Raw genomic sequence first — 19,054 nt, 5'->3', positions numbered from 1 at the left:
TGTAATTTTGGGTCAACAGTTTTGGGAGAACCTTTTCCTGTTTCAGCATATTTGTACATCTGTGTTTTGCCATGATACCAAGCTGGTCAGTCCTGGTTGCCTGGTTTTCCACTGGCATGTCTTGCCAGCATAATTATGTCTTTCTGGGAACTCTGGGAACCAGTTTTTGGGCCTAATAAAGGAACCGCCCTGGGAGAGCAGATTGTCCCAGAGATGTCTTGATATCCCGTTTCAGGAGCAGACTCTGTCAGTAAATCCATATCATTGCTTTGCCAATTGGTGAGGTTAGGGTGCCGCTAGTGCACTGCCTGTCTTATGTGGTTCTGAGGGTTCTTTCTCTTTTCTGTTTCTGGTCTTTGAGTAGCTGAAGACGGTCGGAACAGCCTGTCTTATTGTCACAAGCAGTTCTCAGTCCTCTGCTATCCCTGTTCTATACATAACATAATATTGTGAAAAGATTCAGGTAATCTGTAGAAATCTCAGTGAATGTCATTCAAAAACGGAAACAGCTATTGGTGTGGGACCTTTAAGCCCTTAGACAATATATAACCCCCTGAAATCAGTTTAGTATATATAAAGATTGTGTATCACTAAACTATGTGAAGGTTTAGTATTGCAGGGAATAAGTGACATCTCAGGTGGGTTTTATCAATTTAAGAGTATAGAACCTGGCTCAGATGTGAAGAATTCTTAAGAAGAATTCTCCTAGAGCCTGGAAACCTCTAGAGTTCGGCTTTTCTGTCTGTATAAAGATAAAAGGAGACTCTGATCTGACCCAAAGTGGCTAGAAGTTAGGTAGTAGACGAAGAACAAACTGAAGAAAGTGAATGCCACAACATATGCTGCTGTTCATTACCCCCCACAAGCAACCATAACCCAGTCAGGAATGCTTATCTGTGCCTGTTGTGTTTTACTTTTTAGTGCTGCCTAGCCACACATGTGGAAATCCAGGATTAATACCAAGAGGAATCATCCATGGGACAAGGTATAATGTCGGGGACAAAATCCGCTACAGCTGCGTGATGGGATATGTTCTGGAGGGACATGCTGTTCTCACGTGCATTGTGAGCCCAGGGAGTGGTGCATCGTGGGACTTTCCAGCACCATTCTGTAGAGGTAAGATGTTTAGGTGGTGGCTTTGACACCCAAGCCCTTATTTCATTTTAAATAACAGTGTCCTTTCTTTATACACTAAATTCTTAAACTAGTGTTTTGCAAAACCTATGAAATATAAATATGTGTCTGTATAAGGAAAAAAAAACCTTTTGTGAATGCCAAATATTAAACATCCATTCCTGTATTTTAGGTAATTGCAAATAAAGTTGGCATAGTAAAGCATTTACCACTTCGTAATGTTGGTATTCTCACAACACTTATTTTGTTCCATTCTTCCTGCAAACATATTTGAGGTGCAAATATCTTAAGATGTGCAACAGTACAGAGTTGTATGATTATACACAGTGGAACCTCGATTTAACGGATCTCCAAGGCCGCAGGTTTAAGCTGAACGCCTGTGATCTTTGATCCCTCAGACGGCACTGAACATCAAGAACCACCACTCAACAATAGCTGATATAACCACATGGACAAGGGATTACTTTGGCAAACCTTTGTCAAGCACTGCAATACAGAGTTACAAGCACAAACGCCACTTAACACGCAAAAAAGTAGCCTTATGTTAACCATGTCCAGAAGCGGCGTAGACTTCTCTGGGCTCCGAGGCATCTAGAATGGACCATCACACAGTTGAAACGTGTATTGTGGTCAGATGAATCAGCATTCCAGGTCTTTTTTGGGAAAAAAAATGGCTGCTGTGTGCTCTGGACCAAAGACAAAAAGGACCATCCAGACTGTTATCAGCAACAAGTCCAAAAGCCAGGGTCTGTCATGGTTATGGGGGCTGTGTCAGTGCCCCTGGCAAAAGTCATTTACACTTCTGTGATGGCAGCATTAATGCAGAAAAGTACATTGAGATCTTAGAGCAACATATGCTGCCTTCAGGACGTCATCTTTTCCAAGGACGTCCATGCATTTTTCAACAAGACAATGCAAAACCACATGCTGCACACATTACAAAGGCATGGCTGTGGAAGAAGAGGGTACGGGTACTGGACTGGCCTGCCTGCAGTCCTGACCTGTCTCCAATAGAGAATGTGTGGAGAATTTTGAAACGAAAAATGTGACAACGACGACCCCGTACTGTTGCACATCTTAAGATGTGTTTAGAGGAAGAATGGGACAAAATAAAAGCTGAAACACTAAATCACTTGGTCTCCTCGGTGCCAAAATGTCTTTTAAGTGTGGTGAAAAGGAATGGCAACATTACAAAAGTGGTAAATGCTTTACTGTCCCAACTCTTTTTGGAATGTGTTGCAGGCCAGAAATGCAGAAATGAACATTTATTAATAAATGAAATGAAGTTGACCAGAACAAAACATGAAATATCTCAGGTTCATCCTGTCTGCAATCAAATAAAAGTCAAAGTAAATGTAAGAAACTCAAACCACAGAGAGGTTTTAAAACTTTTCTCTGAAACTTTTCATTTCCTATAAGTCTGGGCAGGTTATATCCATCTATTATAACAATAAAGAAGTTATTTCAGCAGTTTCATGACGTTCACAAACTCATATATGTTTTAGTAGGTTATTTAAGAACACATGCTCTAAAACAGTCACATTCTTTACTGTTGTTTTTTTTTTCAGCTGAAGGAACATGTGGTGGCACATTAAGAGGGACAACAGGGACAATATCCAGTCCTCACTTTCCCTCGGAATATGAGAACAATGCAGACTGCACGTGGAGCATTTTGGCTGAACCCGGAGACACCATAGCCCTGGTGTTCACTGACTTCCAGCTTGAGGACAGATATGACTTTCTGGAGATCAGCGGCACAGAAGCTCCATCAATATGGTAAGTAAACAGAGCGTGAATGCCGCTGGGAACAGAACAGCGTTATCAGTTCTTATCTCTGGCACGTGCCATGCATTAAGAGGATTATAATCAGTCTGAAAAAAGGGGAACTGTGGATAAAGAACCAGGTTTGGCTGTTGACAAAGGAAGACACAGGGCTAATCCTGCTCATTTAACAGCAGAGGTGCAATTAAGCACATTGCCTGCTCGTTTAACAGCAGAGGTGCAGTTAGGCGCAGTGCCACGAGCTTTATTTCTATTTATTAATTTATTAATTTTTTACAAGGCTTATTTTAGCTCCTATAAATGATGTCAGTTTCTATTTCTGTTGATTTCGTTGATTGTTTCACATACATATTACTCCTTTCTTTAACTGCTAGTGCCAAACAGATGGCCGCTTTTTCAAAATTTACCACTGCACATCCATCTACATTTTAACAGGCTTTAACACCCTTCACACTCCTTTATTTTCCATGTAGAACAATTGTGAGTGCTAGTGTGGTGAAGGAATTTCTGTGAAGCAGCTATAGCTGAACTCAATTAGCTTTACACTCTGAAAAAAACAAACCAAAAAAAACGTCCTTACTCATGATCAAAGGTGGCATTATGGAGGTAGTGTGCATGGTTTGGCAAACTCAATGAAGTGCTGTCACAGTTAATTTTTTTCAAATATTTGTTTTCTCTTTTTGCACCCCACTTGAGATCACATATTCCTCCTGGAATAGCATTGTTTTACTAGTTTAGAGCTAAAATAAATTCTTTATTACATCTTTGCCTTGCTTGAGTTGTGTGAGCAGAAGTACCTAATAAATAAACAATTAATTAATGAAATAATACCAAAAAAGACATTGATATGGAATCATTTTACTTCTTTTCAGCTGTAACAGCCTCCACTCTTGTGGAAAGCCTTTGTGCCCATTCATACAATATATAATTTATGACGTATGGCACTGCTATTGGTAAAAATGCCTGGTTTGCAATCAACATTCCAATACATCTCAGAGGGGTTCACTGTGTTAGAGGCTTTTGTACAAGCCATGAGAAAGCGTCCACATAACTCGTCAAACCATGCCTTTATGCCAAATTGTGATGGCTAGATGACTGGGTCAGAGCATCTCCAAAACTTCAGCTTTTGTGGGGTGTTCCCGGTCTGCAGTGGTCAGTATCTATCAAAAGTGGTCTAAGGAAGAAACAGTGGTAAACCGGCGACAGGGTCATGGGCGGCCAAGGCTTATTGATGCACGTGGGGAGCGAAGGTAGACCATGTACACCAGGGGTGTCCAAACTTTTTTCTAGGAGGGCCAGATTTGATAATGTGAAAGTGCCCGAGGGCCAACAGTCCCTGATGACATTATTTTAAACAATAAAATATGCAGGCCGCTCAGGTGGCGCAGCGGTAAAGTATCGTATCGAATCTCAGTTCTGCCTTTCCGGCTGGCTGGGCAGCTGTATGAACAACGATTGGCTGTTGTTCAGGGTTAGAGGGTAAGAAAGTCGGATCATAGGTCCCCATAACTGGTGCGACTGCGGCCCCTGCTAGCTGACTGATGGCGCCTGCTGAGGAATAATGCTGATGGGTCAGTTGAGAGGCGTCCTCAGTCAGCGGTGAAGGGTCGAATCAGTATAGAGGACGCATTCTGAGTAATTGGACACAACTAGACTGGGGGATAAAAAATGGGGGGAAAAGAGGGGAAATATATATATATATATATATATAAAATATATATATATATATATATGATATGCATATAATATGCTGTTATTTAATCATTTTATTGTCACACAGTGTACAACAACCAAATGTAAACATTCAGGTGCCAAACATGGTTTGGGTTTAAACTATAACAATGCATGGCCTTTGGAGTATTTCCTGGCATAAAGAACCATAAGACAAAAGAGGAGACGTTCATATTGAACAATCCTTGACACTGTGCTTAAGTTATCTGGCTAACTCAAAAATCATGCTTTTCAAAATATTTTGATCTAATATTGTGCATCAATAAAACATCAAAACACAGATACGATTATTTCATAGATCTATTAAGAAAACTTTTAATACTGTAATGTGCAGAAACAAGACTGGGAAATACTGTTCTAAATGACCATTTAAACAACTATAAATACCAGAAACAATCAAGTTACCAGACAATATCTTTACTTTGTAAATCAAGTTATTTACTGCTATAAAAAAGTTCAATTATGTTAATAAACAGTCCGTGTAAACACTTAGTCCATATAAATATTAGATACAAATGTGTTTTTAAAAAACTACAAACATCACAAATATAAATCATGTATATAACCATGTGATTGAATAACCTGAATAAACTGCAGAGATGAAACATCACGCAGCAAACGAGTTTCACTTCTTTCTCAAACAATAGCGAAGGGGGAGGCGGAGATAAGCGGTTTGATGGACAGGTCTAGCAGCCAATCGAAATACTCGTTAAAGAGCTTGCGTGATTTCATTCATCTTTTCATTGGTGATTTTGATATTCGCTGCTATGGACAGACAGAGATTTATACCTACAATCAACACATGTAAAAAATTGAAAACCGCTAAAAGTGTTTTTAATCAGACAGCGACAATATATATTTTTTTTCTGTTTGACTGTGCTGGCAGGCCACAAGTAATGTAATTTAAGACAGAAGACGCGGGTTGTATAAAATCCGGGCCGGACTTTGGACATGCCTGATGTACACCCTTTCATGGAAACGGTATTCCCTGATGGCTGTGGCCTCTTTCAGCAGGATAATGCGCCCAGCCACAAAAGCAAAAATGGTTCAGGAATGTTTTGAGGAGCACAACAACGAGTTTGAGGTGTTGACTTGGCCTCCAAATTCCCCAGATCTCAGTCCAGTCGAGCATCTGTGGGATGTGCTGGACAAACTAGTTTGATCCATGGAGGCCCAGCCTGGCAACTTACAGAAGTTTAAGGATCTGGTGCTAACATATTGGTGCCAGATTCCACAGTAGACCTTCAGGGGTCTAGTGGAGTCCATGCATCGACGGGTCAGGGCTGTTTTGGCAGCAAAAGGGGGACCAACACAAGATTAGGAAGGTGGCTATAATGTTATGCCTGATCATTGTACAATAAATTAAAAATATTTGCTGTTTGTTCTGTGCTAACCCCTGAGATATTATTTTATAAAGACAAACATTCAGAGCTTGGGTTGCGTTGCTGCAGGTTTCAGCCAGAGACCAAGGGTGCAGGTAGAAGTGTCAAAGCTGAGAATTTGACAGCGTCAGTTAATAGCTCTGGACAGAGTGTCATCTGAGTGTTTAAATGTGGCTGGAATTTGATCTAGGCAGCATGGTGCAGTGGGATATGCTCTGGGCTCACAGCAAGAAGGGCTTAGGGTCAATTCCCCCTCCGTGTGGCCAAGGTCCTAACTGTGTTCTCCCTGTGTCTGCGGGTGCTCCAGTTTTTTTCCACAAGTCGAAAGACTAAATGAAGCACTGAAGTTTGAATGTGTGTATGTGTGCTCTGTGATGGACCGGAGACCTGTCCGAGGTGTTTCCTGCCTTTCACCCAATGAATGAGACCGACCACGACCCTGACCAAGACAAAGTGGTGGTTAAACAGACAATAAATAAATAAATGAACAAATAAATGAATGGAATTAAATCTGCTCGCAGGCGCTGTCTGAAATGTGGTCTAAGCAAAAGCCCAGGCTCCAGTGAGCATCGGTGTCAAATGGAAATCAGATTTGCGAAAAATCAATCTTGTGTCCTGCTGCCTCACATCTTGCCATGAATGTGTGAATGGAATGAGGGCGCTACCTTCAGAGAAAACCCTTTGACTCTATTAAACCCTGCTGCAAAGCTGCAGTTGCATAATAACTAGACGTGAGTTCATTGACCACTTTGGTGGCCGCACTGCTAGAATGCTGTCAGATGACAATGCAATTTATTAAATATTTTAATAGATTTCTTTTAGGGGTAACAAGCATCCTTGTTGGGGATTGGAGCTTGAAGTAAAGTGTTTATAAAAGTGTAATCAACCCAAAAGCACTTAATTTGGTCCTGAAATCACTTGCAAAGTGCTCCAGGTGTGAGGGTGGCAACAATGTATTAGTGTAGCCGCTCAGGTGGCACAGCGGTAAGGTACGCTAGTGCACCAGAGTTGGGGTTCTAATGCATAGCATCGAATCTCAACTTCACCTTTCCGACTGGGTTGGGCGGCAGCATGAACAACGATTGGCTGTTGTTCAGGGTTAGAGGGTAGAGAGTCAGATCATAGGTCCTCATAACTGGTACAACTGCGGCCTCTGCTGGCTGACTGATGGCGCCTGCACAGGGCTGAGGAATAATGCTGTGACCCTCCGTACACAGCGTCCATTAGTGTATGAAGTCGACTCGTGCAGGTGAAAAATGCAGTCTGTACTGATTGCGTACCGGAGGTCAGTTGAGTCAGCGGTGAAGGGTCGAACCAGTATAGAGGACGCAATCAGGGTAATCGGACATGGCTAGAATAGTGGAGAAAATTTGAGGGAAAAAAGTGGGGAAAAATAGATAATAAAAAAAAAAAAAAAGAATGTATTAGTATCACATGCTGATGCAGAAGACTTCTGCGTAGGATACGCGGATGTATCCTCGCTCTAGAAGCTTCCTTCCTCCAACCTTTTCAATTCCTTAGAGTGCATTTAGAAAAATGAAGCGTCCTTAAAGATGGTTGACTTCAAACGGTTTTTTAGATCGAAGGCTGAAAGATGTAAGAGCTAGGAGTAGAGGAGGCATCAACTAGTGCTTTGGGAGCAACCACTGTGTTCCAGCACATATGGGTTTACAAAGCACATTTAACAGTTAAACCTAAAGCTAAACAAGTAAACCTGAACAAACGTCAGACCTGCCCACCAGCAGCGACCAAAGCAAAGGTATGTTGAAGCATACCATGCTCACAGCTGAGAATGCTGTTTTATTTTCTTCTTCAGCATCAGTACCTATTTATTGTATCTATTTATTCCATGCTCTGTGCAGGCCACTTGATTTTCTCCACACCAAACACTGTCGTGTAGTAACAGGAAATTAGTTTCCCATTCAGTTTCTAATAATATGGTACCATATATACTATATTTCTGGCAACAGGATGGGAAAACTAATATCCTGTTACTGCACGACTGGGTTTGGTGTGGAGAAAATCAAGTGGCCTGCACAGAGCATGGACCTAATTGAACACCAATAGAATGAACTGGAATACTGATAGTGAGACAGATCATTTTGTCCATGAGGGCATTTCAGATTTAATGCCTAATGTTAAAACTGCATGTCCATTAAGCCCCATGGGTCAGGTGTCCAAATAGTGTACTCACATACTCCCCTCAATCAGTTCTGTTTTTCAAATGATAACAAGTATTTAATTGTTGTTGTTCCTATTTATAAAAAATAGGGTTAGTCATATATAAGGCCCTACCTAATAAAATGAGCCGTTTCCCATTAAATGAGCCTCTGCTGTGAAATTTAAAATTTAGGATTTGTGTTTAGCGATTTAACATTTTTAATTCGCATAGTGTATGACATATGAGGATCAATATGCAATATTAGGTGGTCCTAGCAATCATACAGCAATTAAGCTAGTGAAACAGACTTTACTGTGTTGTAGTGTGCTGACAAGGTTTGATGTATGTGTTTACATATTGAGTGCATTTTGTTCCTTTGGGGATTCCACAGTCGAAGGAAAAGTGTGCTTCTCTACACACGTGATCATCTCTCTGTAGTCTGTGCTGCATCTCAAAAGAGCAAGCCAGTAAAGTATTTTGCTCCCAATAGTTTGCCTATGTACAGTTTATTTATTCCTACAATTTCCTTCGGGATCAATAAAGTCTTATCTTATCTTATCTTATCTTATCTTATCTTATCTTATCTTATCTCATTTCTTACTTTATAAACTAAGCAAATTATAAAGATGCTCGGTTACACTAGCAATCGGTTAGACAAAATGATGTGAAAGTCTAAAGCAGCTAAAAAACGACTCGGGCAACTGAGTTATTGTGGACGCAGAGGGTGGGTGGGTCATTTGTCTTAATATATATCTTATATATATATATATATATACACACCGATCAGGCATAACATTATGACCACCTCCTTGTTTCTACACACAATGTCTGTTTTATCTGCTCCACTTACCATATAGAAGCACTTTGTAGTTCTACAATTACTAACTATAGTCCATCTGTTTCTCTACATACTCAATGGTCAAGACCCCCACAGTACACGGTATTTAAAAACTCCAGCAGCGCTGCTGTGTCTGATCCACTCATACCAGCACAACACACACTAACACACCACCACCATGTCAGTGTCACTGCAGTGCTGAGAATGATCCACCACCTAAATAATACCTGCTCTGTGGTGGTCCTGTGGAGGTTCCGACCATTAAAGAACAGGGTGAAAGCAGGCTAAAAAAGTATGTAGAGAGACAGATGTACAACAGTCAGTAATTGTAGAACTACACAGTGCTTCTATATGGTAGGTGGAGCTGATAAAACGGACATTGTGTGTTTTTTGTGTGGTTTTAATGTTATGGCTGATATACAGTGTATCACAAAAGTGAGTACACCCCTCACATTTCTGCAGATATTTAGGTATATCTTTTCATGGGACAACACTGACAAAATGACACTTTGACACAATGAAAAGTAGTCTGTGTGCAGCTTATATAACAGTGTAAATTTATTCTTCCCTCAAAATAACTCAATATACAGCCATTAATGTCTAAACCACCGGCAACAAAAGTGAGTACACCCCTAAGAGACTACACCCCTAAATGCCCAAATTGAGCACTGCTTGTCATTTTCCCTCCAAAATGTCATGTGACTCATTAGTGTTACTAGGTCTCAGGTGTGCATAGGGAGCAGGTGTGTTCAATTTAGTAGTACAGCTCTCACACTCTCTCATACTGGTCACTGAAAGTTCCAACATGGCACCTCATGGCAAAGAACTCTCTGAGGATCTTAAAAGACGAATTGTTGCGCTACATGAAGATGGCCAAGGCTACAAGAAGATTGCCAACACCCTGAAACTGAGCTGCAGCACAGTGGCCAAGATCATCCAGCGTTTTAAAAGAGCAGGGTCCACTCAGAACAGACCTCACGTTGGTCGTCCATAGAAGCTGAGTGCACGTGCTCAGCGTCACATCCAACTGCTGTCTTTGAAAGATAGGCGCAGGAGTGCTGTCAGCATTGCTGCAGAGATTGAAAAGGTGGGGGGTCCGCCTGTCAGTGCTCAGACCATACGCCGCACACTACATCAAATTGGTCTGCATGGCTGTCACCCCAGAAGGAAGCCTCTTCTGAAGTCTCTACACAAGAAAGCCCGCAAACAGTTTGCTGAAGACATGTCAACAAAGGTCATGGATTACTGGAACCATGTCCTATGGTCTGATGAGACCAAGATTAATTTGTTTGGTTCAGATGGTCTCAAGCATGTGTGGTGGCAATCAGGTGAGGAGTACAAAGATAAGTGTGTCATGCCTACAGTCAAGCATGGTGGTGGGAATGCCATGGTCTGGGGCTGCATGAGTGCAGCAGGTGTTGGGGAGTTACATTTCATTGAGGGACACATGAACTCCAATATGTACTGTGAAATACTGAAGCAGAGCATGATCCCCTCCCTCCGGAAACTGGGTCGCAGGGCAGTGTTCCAGCATGATAATGACCCCAAACACACCTCTAAGACGACCACTGCTTTATTGAAGAGGCTGAGGGTAAAGGTGATGGACTGGCCAAGCATGTCTCCAGACCTAAACCCAATAGAACATCTTTGGGGCATCCTCAAGCGGAAGGTGGAGGAGCGCTAAGTCTCGAATATCCGCCAGCTCCGTGATGTCGTCATGGAGGAGTGGAAAAGCATTCCAGTGGCAACCTGTGAAGCTCTGGTAAACTCCATGCCCAGGAGAGTTAAGGCAGTTCTGGGAAATAATGGTGGCCACACAAAATATTGACACTTCAGGAACTTTCACTAAGGGGTGTACTCACTTTTGTTGCCGGTGGTTTAGACATTAATGGCTGTATATTGAGTTATTTTGAGGGAAGAATAAATTTACACTGTTATATAAGCTGCACACAGACTACTTTTCATTGTGTCAAAGTGTCATTTTGTCAGTGTTGTCCCATGAAAAGATATACTTAAATATCTGCAGAAATGTGAGGGGTGTACTCACTTTTGTGATACACTGTATATGATAGTATGCCAGTCACAGAGAAAGGCAGCAATTAATCAATTGCAGTTTGTTTAACTGCTGTAACTATTTAAAGCAACAGACTCACAGTTAGATGTCCACACACCTAGAATATTAAAACCCCCCAAATGTTTTATGTTAATATGTATCAGATTTTTGACATCCCCCTGTACTTAAAAGTTTTATCACACTGCACCTGAAGTACCTAAAGACCACTTACATGGCCACACAGAGAAGAGACAGTGACTAGAGGTGAGGATTAAACCCTTTTTTTTTTTTTGTGACTCTCAGTGACTCTTTAACTACTGTAGTGCTGGAGTAACTCAGCACCATTGCATAGCTCACTCATCTTTTTTTGTCAGGCAGAGTTGTGCTGAAGAAAACCAATTGCAGTGGAATCGATCACTAAATAGCATGGGAATGCAATGAAACAAGAACAGAATGTTGTGACATTTCATGCTCCCGATGCTCTGTCATTTTTCTTACCGCTACTGCTTTGACACAAAATGTCTGTACAGCGAAGTTTTTTTTATGATTTATTTAATTTTTTTGCTGTACAGCAACACACAATTTCTGTGTGCGTGCATTATAATTAATAATTATTAAATAATAATAATTATTATTATGATAAAGCATCATGGTAAATGATACTTTCCGTGGTCCCATATATGGGCAAATTAAGGTAATTTCTGTATGCTCAATCTAGAGTCTTGGGAATAAAAATTTTATAAAAGTACATTCTGATAAATTACAGTATTTATACTTAATAAATATTAATATTACGTAATATTACAAGGTTGTATCAATCTTGTATCAATATTGACAGTTATTTATATCAAACAAATGAGCTGAATCTCACAAGTACATGTATGTTGAGCATTTTACTTAGATAAATGAGCATCAAAAATCTTGAAAAGTTTAATATTTGATAATGCTTTGTTTTTATTGCATATGGTAAATAGCGGCACCACGACCCGCACCAACATCAAACACAAAAGAAACACAAAAACATCATTAATGCTTACCTTAGCTTCTGTTCTTTACAAGCAAACCAATTTATATTTGAGAATTGTTCTATCAGAAATATAATCTATTAGGATTATAATGGCACACACAAATAAATAAATAAATAAAAATCTGGCTTTTGATTTGATGAAATAACTCAAACCTTCTCCAAACACTGAATTTGGAAGCTTTCAACCCTTAGAGCCAATTGTATTTCTCCTGACACCATTTTCATAGCGAATATTGACACATTGCAAATCTTGTGGGACTATTATTCACAAGATTCCCTCATGAATCTGACACTGTTAGATGATTGAAACTTGAGACACATAAGAGTACAGCTCTGTGATTCAATTCCTAAGGAAGATTTGGTGTAACAGTTATTCATGTTGTTTTGGCAAGTTGATTGTGCTCTGAATTACTCTCACGCTTTGACACTGCACTGTAAAAACATAAGAGAGACATCTATGCAAAAAAAAAAAAAAAAAAACACTTCCAATTGGATTCAAGATTGGCTAGGTCATGCTAGATCCTGTGTCTTGAGTTATTTTGGCTGTATGTTTAAGGCTGCTGTTGTGTTTAAATGTCCATTGTTTTCCAGATATAGTTTCTTGCTGTATTACATAAAATTCTTCTCTAATATGTCATCTTTGTAAGAAAACCAAAGCCTCAGTGCTAGTTGTAAAGATCAGCTGTGGGCATAGTGTTCTTAGGATCATAAGTGCAAGCCTTCTGTCTCTAAACATGACAAGCTAAGTAAGTGCATGCCAAGGAGTTCTTTTTTTGTTGTGTCTAAACAGAATATTGTAAATGTTGTAGGAATAGACATGACTGAGGTGCAGCTCATTGGTTTTCTTTTTTTGTAGGCATGTGGTTTCCTACCACTTTCCAAAAACATGCTGGCGAATTAGTGATGCTAAATTAGTGATGCTAAATTAGTGATGCTAAATTGCTCCTAGGAGTGAGTGAGTAATTGTATTAATGTGAATAGTTAATAGGCTCTTGACCCACAGGAACCCTATTTAAGACAAAATACCTACCAAAGATAAGCTAATGACTGAATAAATGAATCATCATTTTTCTGTTACATTTTATCAAGATGGCACTGTGGCAAAACTGGTCATAAGGATCTGGCTTGGTCACTGTCTGTCAAAAATGTTCCTGTGGATTTCCTTCAGGTGTTTTGGTTTCCTTTTATCTCTTTCTAGTACCTGCTTCAAATCGCCCCTAGGTTTGAGTAAGTAAATGATTCTCTGACTGTGGGTTGTCCTTTGATGGATTGGCATCCTGGCAAAACTGCAGCTCTTGTGGGGTGTTCCCGGTCTGCAGTGGTCAGTATCTATCAAAAGTGGTCCAAGAAAGGAACAGTGGTTAACCGGCGACAGGGTCATGGGCGGGGAGCGAAGGCTGGCCAGTGTGGTCCAATCCAACAGACGATCTACTGTAGCTCAAATTGCTGAAGAAGTTAATGCTGGTTCTGATAGAAAGGTGTCAGAATACACAGTGCAGCACAGTTTGTTGCGTATGGGGCAGCAGAAGGGGGACAAACACAATATATGAATGTGGTCATAATGTTATGCCTAATCTGTGTAAATGCTCATGGTTTGGAAATGGGATGTCCAACAAGCTCATGGTCAGGTGTTTACATCCTTTTAGCCACATGGTATAGTTTGAATGTTTGCTTTTTCAAACTGTCCAAAGCCACAGCTGCCTTGGGCATCATTTCAAACGCATCTGATGGCCAACAAAACAAAAAGAACATTATGGTTTTGAAATATAATTGGATCATATTCTAAACAACATTATCATTAGGTTCAGTCACTTTTCATCGCTTCACTAATGTTCTCGATGCTAATGTTATTGACACCATCAAAACTTTTTTCTTTATTTCTTTTTTATTGTCATTTACTCATTAGTGTTAAGGGCTTTGATTGAATTTCACTTTAACACAATGTAATTGAACCCTGGTGGTTTGAGAGCTGGTATTTTAACACACTACATTTGATGTCTGTTGCACTATTCAACTTACTTAAAAAATGCATTAAGTAATGGTTTTAATTAAGGACGTCTCAAATAAATGTGTATTTCCCTCAGTTATAAGTATTGTTACGACCCGGTCTAGGGTAAAGGTGATAACATTTGAGATGAGGTCTCTAAAATGTTTTCAGCTGAAAAAAAACAACAAACGGGACAAAGAGAGTCTCATATATAATTGTAAAGTTTATATTAACGTGCGGAATGGTATGTACAGGTGTCAAAAGAAACGAACAGAGGGGTGCTATTTACAGTTAAACGCTATTTATAACAGATGATATACAAAACAACTGCAAGCCTCTAAGCGGATCGACAATCCATTTGGCAGTGGGAGGGCACAAGAACACACACAGACGGCAATAGCGACCAATACAGATAATAATAATAATAATAATTATTATTATTATTTTTATTATTGTCATTATTATGATCATTATCATTAATACTACTACTACTACTAATAATAATAATACTAATAATAATGATAATAAAAATAATAATAATAAAAATAATAATATAAAACTATTAATAAGACACAAGAAATTAACCACAACTATACTACATTTCCCTATAAACTTTACTCCATAACAATTGATAATGACATTGTATAATATTAATACAGGATATATCAAATAAATAATTTAAAATGAAATGCAGTACAGTATTTGTACATTTAAAAACTTGCTATTTACCAAACATTCATGGCATGCTCAAATTTTTTTTTTATTGTTGTTTTATATTGATAACATTTATTCATGGAACAAGACTGTTAAAAAATATGTGTATCAAATGTAATATTGCAGGACTAAATTCTATACATTGTGTAGTGCAGAAAAATAGACTATAAACTGTTGAATAGTATGTATACTAATTCGGAAGCACAGTTTTAACACTCACTTCCTTAACCGCTTATCCAATTAGGGTCGTGGTGGGGCAATTTAGTGTCTCCAGTTAACCTGACTGCATGTTTTTGGACTGTGGGAGAAAACTGGAGCTCCTGGAGGAAACCCACGCAGACACGGGAAGAACATGCAAACTCCACACAGAAAGGACCCGGACCGCCCCACCTGGGGATCGAACCCAGGACCTTCTTGATGTGAGGCGACAGTGCTACCCACCGAGCCACCCACACTTTTAACAAATAAAATAAATAGTTACAAAATTTCTGTTTAAGATTATAGTAGAGCTGCATCACATCAGCGTTACCACTTTGTCTTCTGTATTTGGGATGAATTGGAGAATGAAAGTACATGTTTTCTGCTGTTGCTATTCCTCTGAGCCGCAGCATCTTCAAACAGATTGAGCTCACTGTCATGAGTTTACTGTCCCCATAGCATGCCCCTCTTAAAAGTGCATTTTTTCCCCTCTCATCCCTCTACTGCCACTTCAATGCCAACTGCCACTTCATGCTCTACTGAACTTCACTTTCCTGTAAGAAATAGAGGGGCCTTGAACAGCACCCTCTTTTAATTGCAAGTCGCTGATGCTTAATGCAAGACTTTGATGTTCTGTCCATCTGCCTCACCAGTGCGTGTTCTGATACATAGTGAACACACGGCTGGAACACTGTGGATAGAAGCTAAATGATCTGACTGGTTCTTGAGTTTTTTATGTATTATTTACAGCATGAAGAGAGAAAAAAATAGCAGTTTATTAATGTTCTATAAATTGTGGATATTTTTGGAGTTTAGAATACAAAATAATGAATTCTAAATGCTGATCTATGGGCTCTGTTTCAATTAACACAGGTGTTGAGTTGAAAGGAAGTGTTCAACAGATGTGGACCAAGAAAAGCTGAATTATTCATAATCTTCATTCACCAGTCTTGCTCTTACATTTTTAGGTTCTTTTCCGTAATGTATTACCCAGATTTTTGGTGATTTTGTTTCATCTGAATGTGTTTCTTTAAGATTCCACTGATGGCTCTCAGTGATAGTTGTTCCCCTGAGATACAAAAAAATAATAATATAATTAAAGTTAAAATTTTATAATTTATGAGACTTACCTTAAAAAGAAAAAAAATAGCTTGCTAGCTTAAAGCAGGTCTCCAAAAACTTAAAAGCTGGTAAGTAAACACGGCTCTAAGCTGTGTGCTGATGTTACCTATAGTAATGTGAATACGTATTTACATTTACATTTTCGGCATTTGGCAGACGCTTTTATCCAAAGCGACTCACAGTACTGTGACAGTATATTGTCTAAGCAATTGAGGGTTAAGGGCCTTACTCAAGGGCTCAACATGTACAATCGTTTCTTTAGGTACTCTGGTTTCACTTTACAGTAATATGTCAGCAGGTAAACAGCCTTGTCTAAAATGCCACCTTGTGTAAATATATGGATGGTGGCAAAAGAAGGAGTTGAGAATCGAAACATGAGCTGCGTCCAAAATCGCATACTTCCATACCGAACAGTGCGCGAAAGCAGTACACAAGAGCAGTTAGTATGTCCGAATACGTAGTATATGTTAAACAGTATGCGAAAAGTACCCGGATGATGACTGCCTGGTCAGCCATTTTTGAGTATGCAAATGATGCGCACTAACGTTCCAATAATCTATCCCATAATTCAACTGGAGCTGCAAAGGCATTCATAGCAAAGAAGACAGATGTAAGACAAAGATCAAAAATGGTATGATTAAGTACAACCCTGAATAACGTTATGAGTAGTTTTGTGGAGAATGACAGAATGAATTTTGTCTGATTTTAAATTGTTATAACTGAGGCGATGTGACGTCGTGCATCACGTAAGATGGCGGACGTAGTACGTACGAGGTTGCATGCAGACTGCACACTTGCGTACTGAAAGAGCTTATTGCTTTACAGGCGAGCAGTGCGCACTGCCTCGAATTTTGTACGTACTGCTTGAGTATGCAATTTCGGACACAGCCATTAATTTTTTCAACCAAAACTTCCTGCTAGAAAAATTATTTGCTAGCTGCCAGTTGTTTTCTATTTAAAAATACATTTAAATGACATTTTGGAGACTCTGATATTAGCACTTGTAATTATTCCAACTAGAGCTGAGTAGACTGCATCTCGAATTGCATACCGACCACTACCTAAAGTCAGAAAGTAAGAATACTGGCAATTCAGTATTCAGTCTTCTAAAAGGGTCTTATTTTATAAAAGTGATATGGATAAATAATTTTATTTTGTATAAATTATTGACAATCACATAAATGCACTGGAGCATATAGATAATTATACAAAATTATTATTATTAAAAATATTATTATTTTTGGCACAGTTTTTTGGCACTGTTTGGGTTTACTTGTGCCCTATACGGTAAAGATCAATGCAAAGACTAATCACCTAATCTATATGATGGATTTTGTCTGTTCAGAAGGTACAAAGTGTCACTGAATGGTTTGATGAGTATTACAATGATAAAAGTCTTATGCTATGGCCTGCATAATTTTGACCCAGACATACATGTAGCTATGTGCTGGTAAATCTACAATTAATCAGCTTAACCAAAATGCAATAACAGGGGCAATCAGAAAGGAGGCAAATATTTATTCACATTACTATAGGTAACATCGGCACACAGCTTAGAGCCGTGTTTACTTACCAGCTTTTATGTTTTTGTAGACCTGCTTTAAGCTAGCAAGCTGAATGTTTTTTATTTTATTTTTAAGGTAAGTACTTGTTACCTGGATGCTGGCAAAAAAGGTGTTGAGAATTAAAAAGTGAACTTTGTCCCCAAAACTTTCTGCTAGTTGTTTTCTATTTAAAAATGCATTGCGTGTATTTTTTTTTACATTTCTATAAGAATAAATAAAGTGCTTTAAATTCAGTTACATTTTTGAGACTCTCATATTACCACTTAGTAACTATTCCAACTAGGCTGCATGCTGAGTAGGCTCGAATTGCATACCAATCACTACTTAAAGTCAGATAATCAGAATACTGACCACAATTCAGTATTCTAAATGGGTCTAATTTGACCCCTTATTTAGTCAAATTGATAAAGATAAAATTTGATTTGATTTTTTTAAAATAAAAAAATTATTCAGATGGGCCACCCAGGTGGCGCAGCAGTAAAATACACTAGCACACCAGAGCTGTGATTTCGAATACATCGTATCGAATCTCAGCTCTGCCATCCGGCTGGGCTGGGCGGCTACAAGCCGGACCAGGGTTCCTCATGGTGCAATTATGACCTCTGCTGGCTGATTGATGGTGCCTGCGAAGAGTTGAGGAATAATGCTGATCAGGGTGTGGCTCTCCGTACACAAAGCTGATCGGCATATGAACTCGCCTTGTGCAGGTGAAAAGATGCAGTCGGTACTGCACACGTGTCGAAGGGAGCGAGTGTCAGTTGCGAAGCTCCTCAGTGAGCAGTGGAGGGTAGAGGAGGGCTGTATCGGAAGAGGTGAAGCGTAACGTGATCGGGGTAATTGGATACGACTAGATTAGGCGAGAAAATTGGGGGAAAATATTTGACAAAAAAAATATTCAGATGGTTAAACCCAGTTGACATTGATTTTGGATCAAAATGGCATGAGAAAACATCTAACTAAATACAGAGGTGTATATCTGTACTGATTTGGGTATATAATTATTGTACTTTTATAATTGATTGACAATAGCATGAATGCATTTAGAGCATACAGGGAATTATACAGGCCTGAGTGCACTAGCTTTAAAGTAAGGGGGTTTGGCTGCTATGGATTAATGTGAAGTTTATTTCTTTATTTTATTTTTTATTTTTTTGGCCTGCACAGTCACCCAGTATTAACCCAGTTGAACACCTATGAGATTTTGGATTTATGAGTATTACAGCACACACCATCATTGTTATAAAATCAATACTGGTGTCCAGACTTGTGAAATCTCAGTCAAGTTTTACTGAGTGTTCAGACAACACTTTTTGTGTGTGTTTTATAGTTTTCACTTTTCTAGCTGGAACAAAAAACAAAC

The 19,054-nt window shown here is 39.2% G+C and overlaps 1 protein-coding gene across 1 annotated transcript in view; it reads left to right on the top strand.

The window, feature by feature from the left end:
* The window catches only part of LOC134315046 (CUB and sushi domain-containing protein 1-like), a 739,302-nt gene that overhangs the window by 414,528 nt on the left and 305,720 nt on the right, over nt 1–19,054 (top strand). Inside the window, exons 4-5 of the mRNA XM_062995960.1 lie at nt 922–1,116; nt 2,703–2,910. Of these exons, the coding sequence (XP_062852030.1) occupies nt 922–1,116; nt 2,703–2,910 (403 nt within the window). The remainder of the gene's footprint in view (nt 1–921; nt 1,117–2,702; nt 2,911–19,054) is intronic.

Source organism: Trichomycterus rosablanca, chromosome 5 (genome assembly GCF_030014385.1).
Source record: "Trichomycterus rosablanca isolate fTriRos1 chromosome 5, fTriRos1.hap1, whole genome shotgun sequence".
Lineage (NCBI taxonomy): Eukaryota > Metazoa > Chordata > Actinopteri > Siluriformes > Trichomycteridae > Trichomycterus > Trichomycterus rosablanca.
Note: the sequence above shows the minus strand (reverse complement) of the source record. Positions and strands in the feature narration are given on the sequence as shown.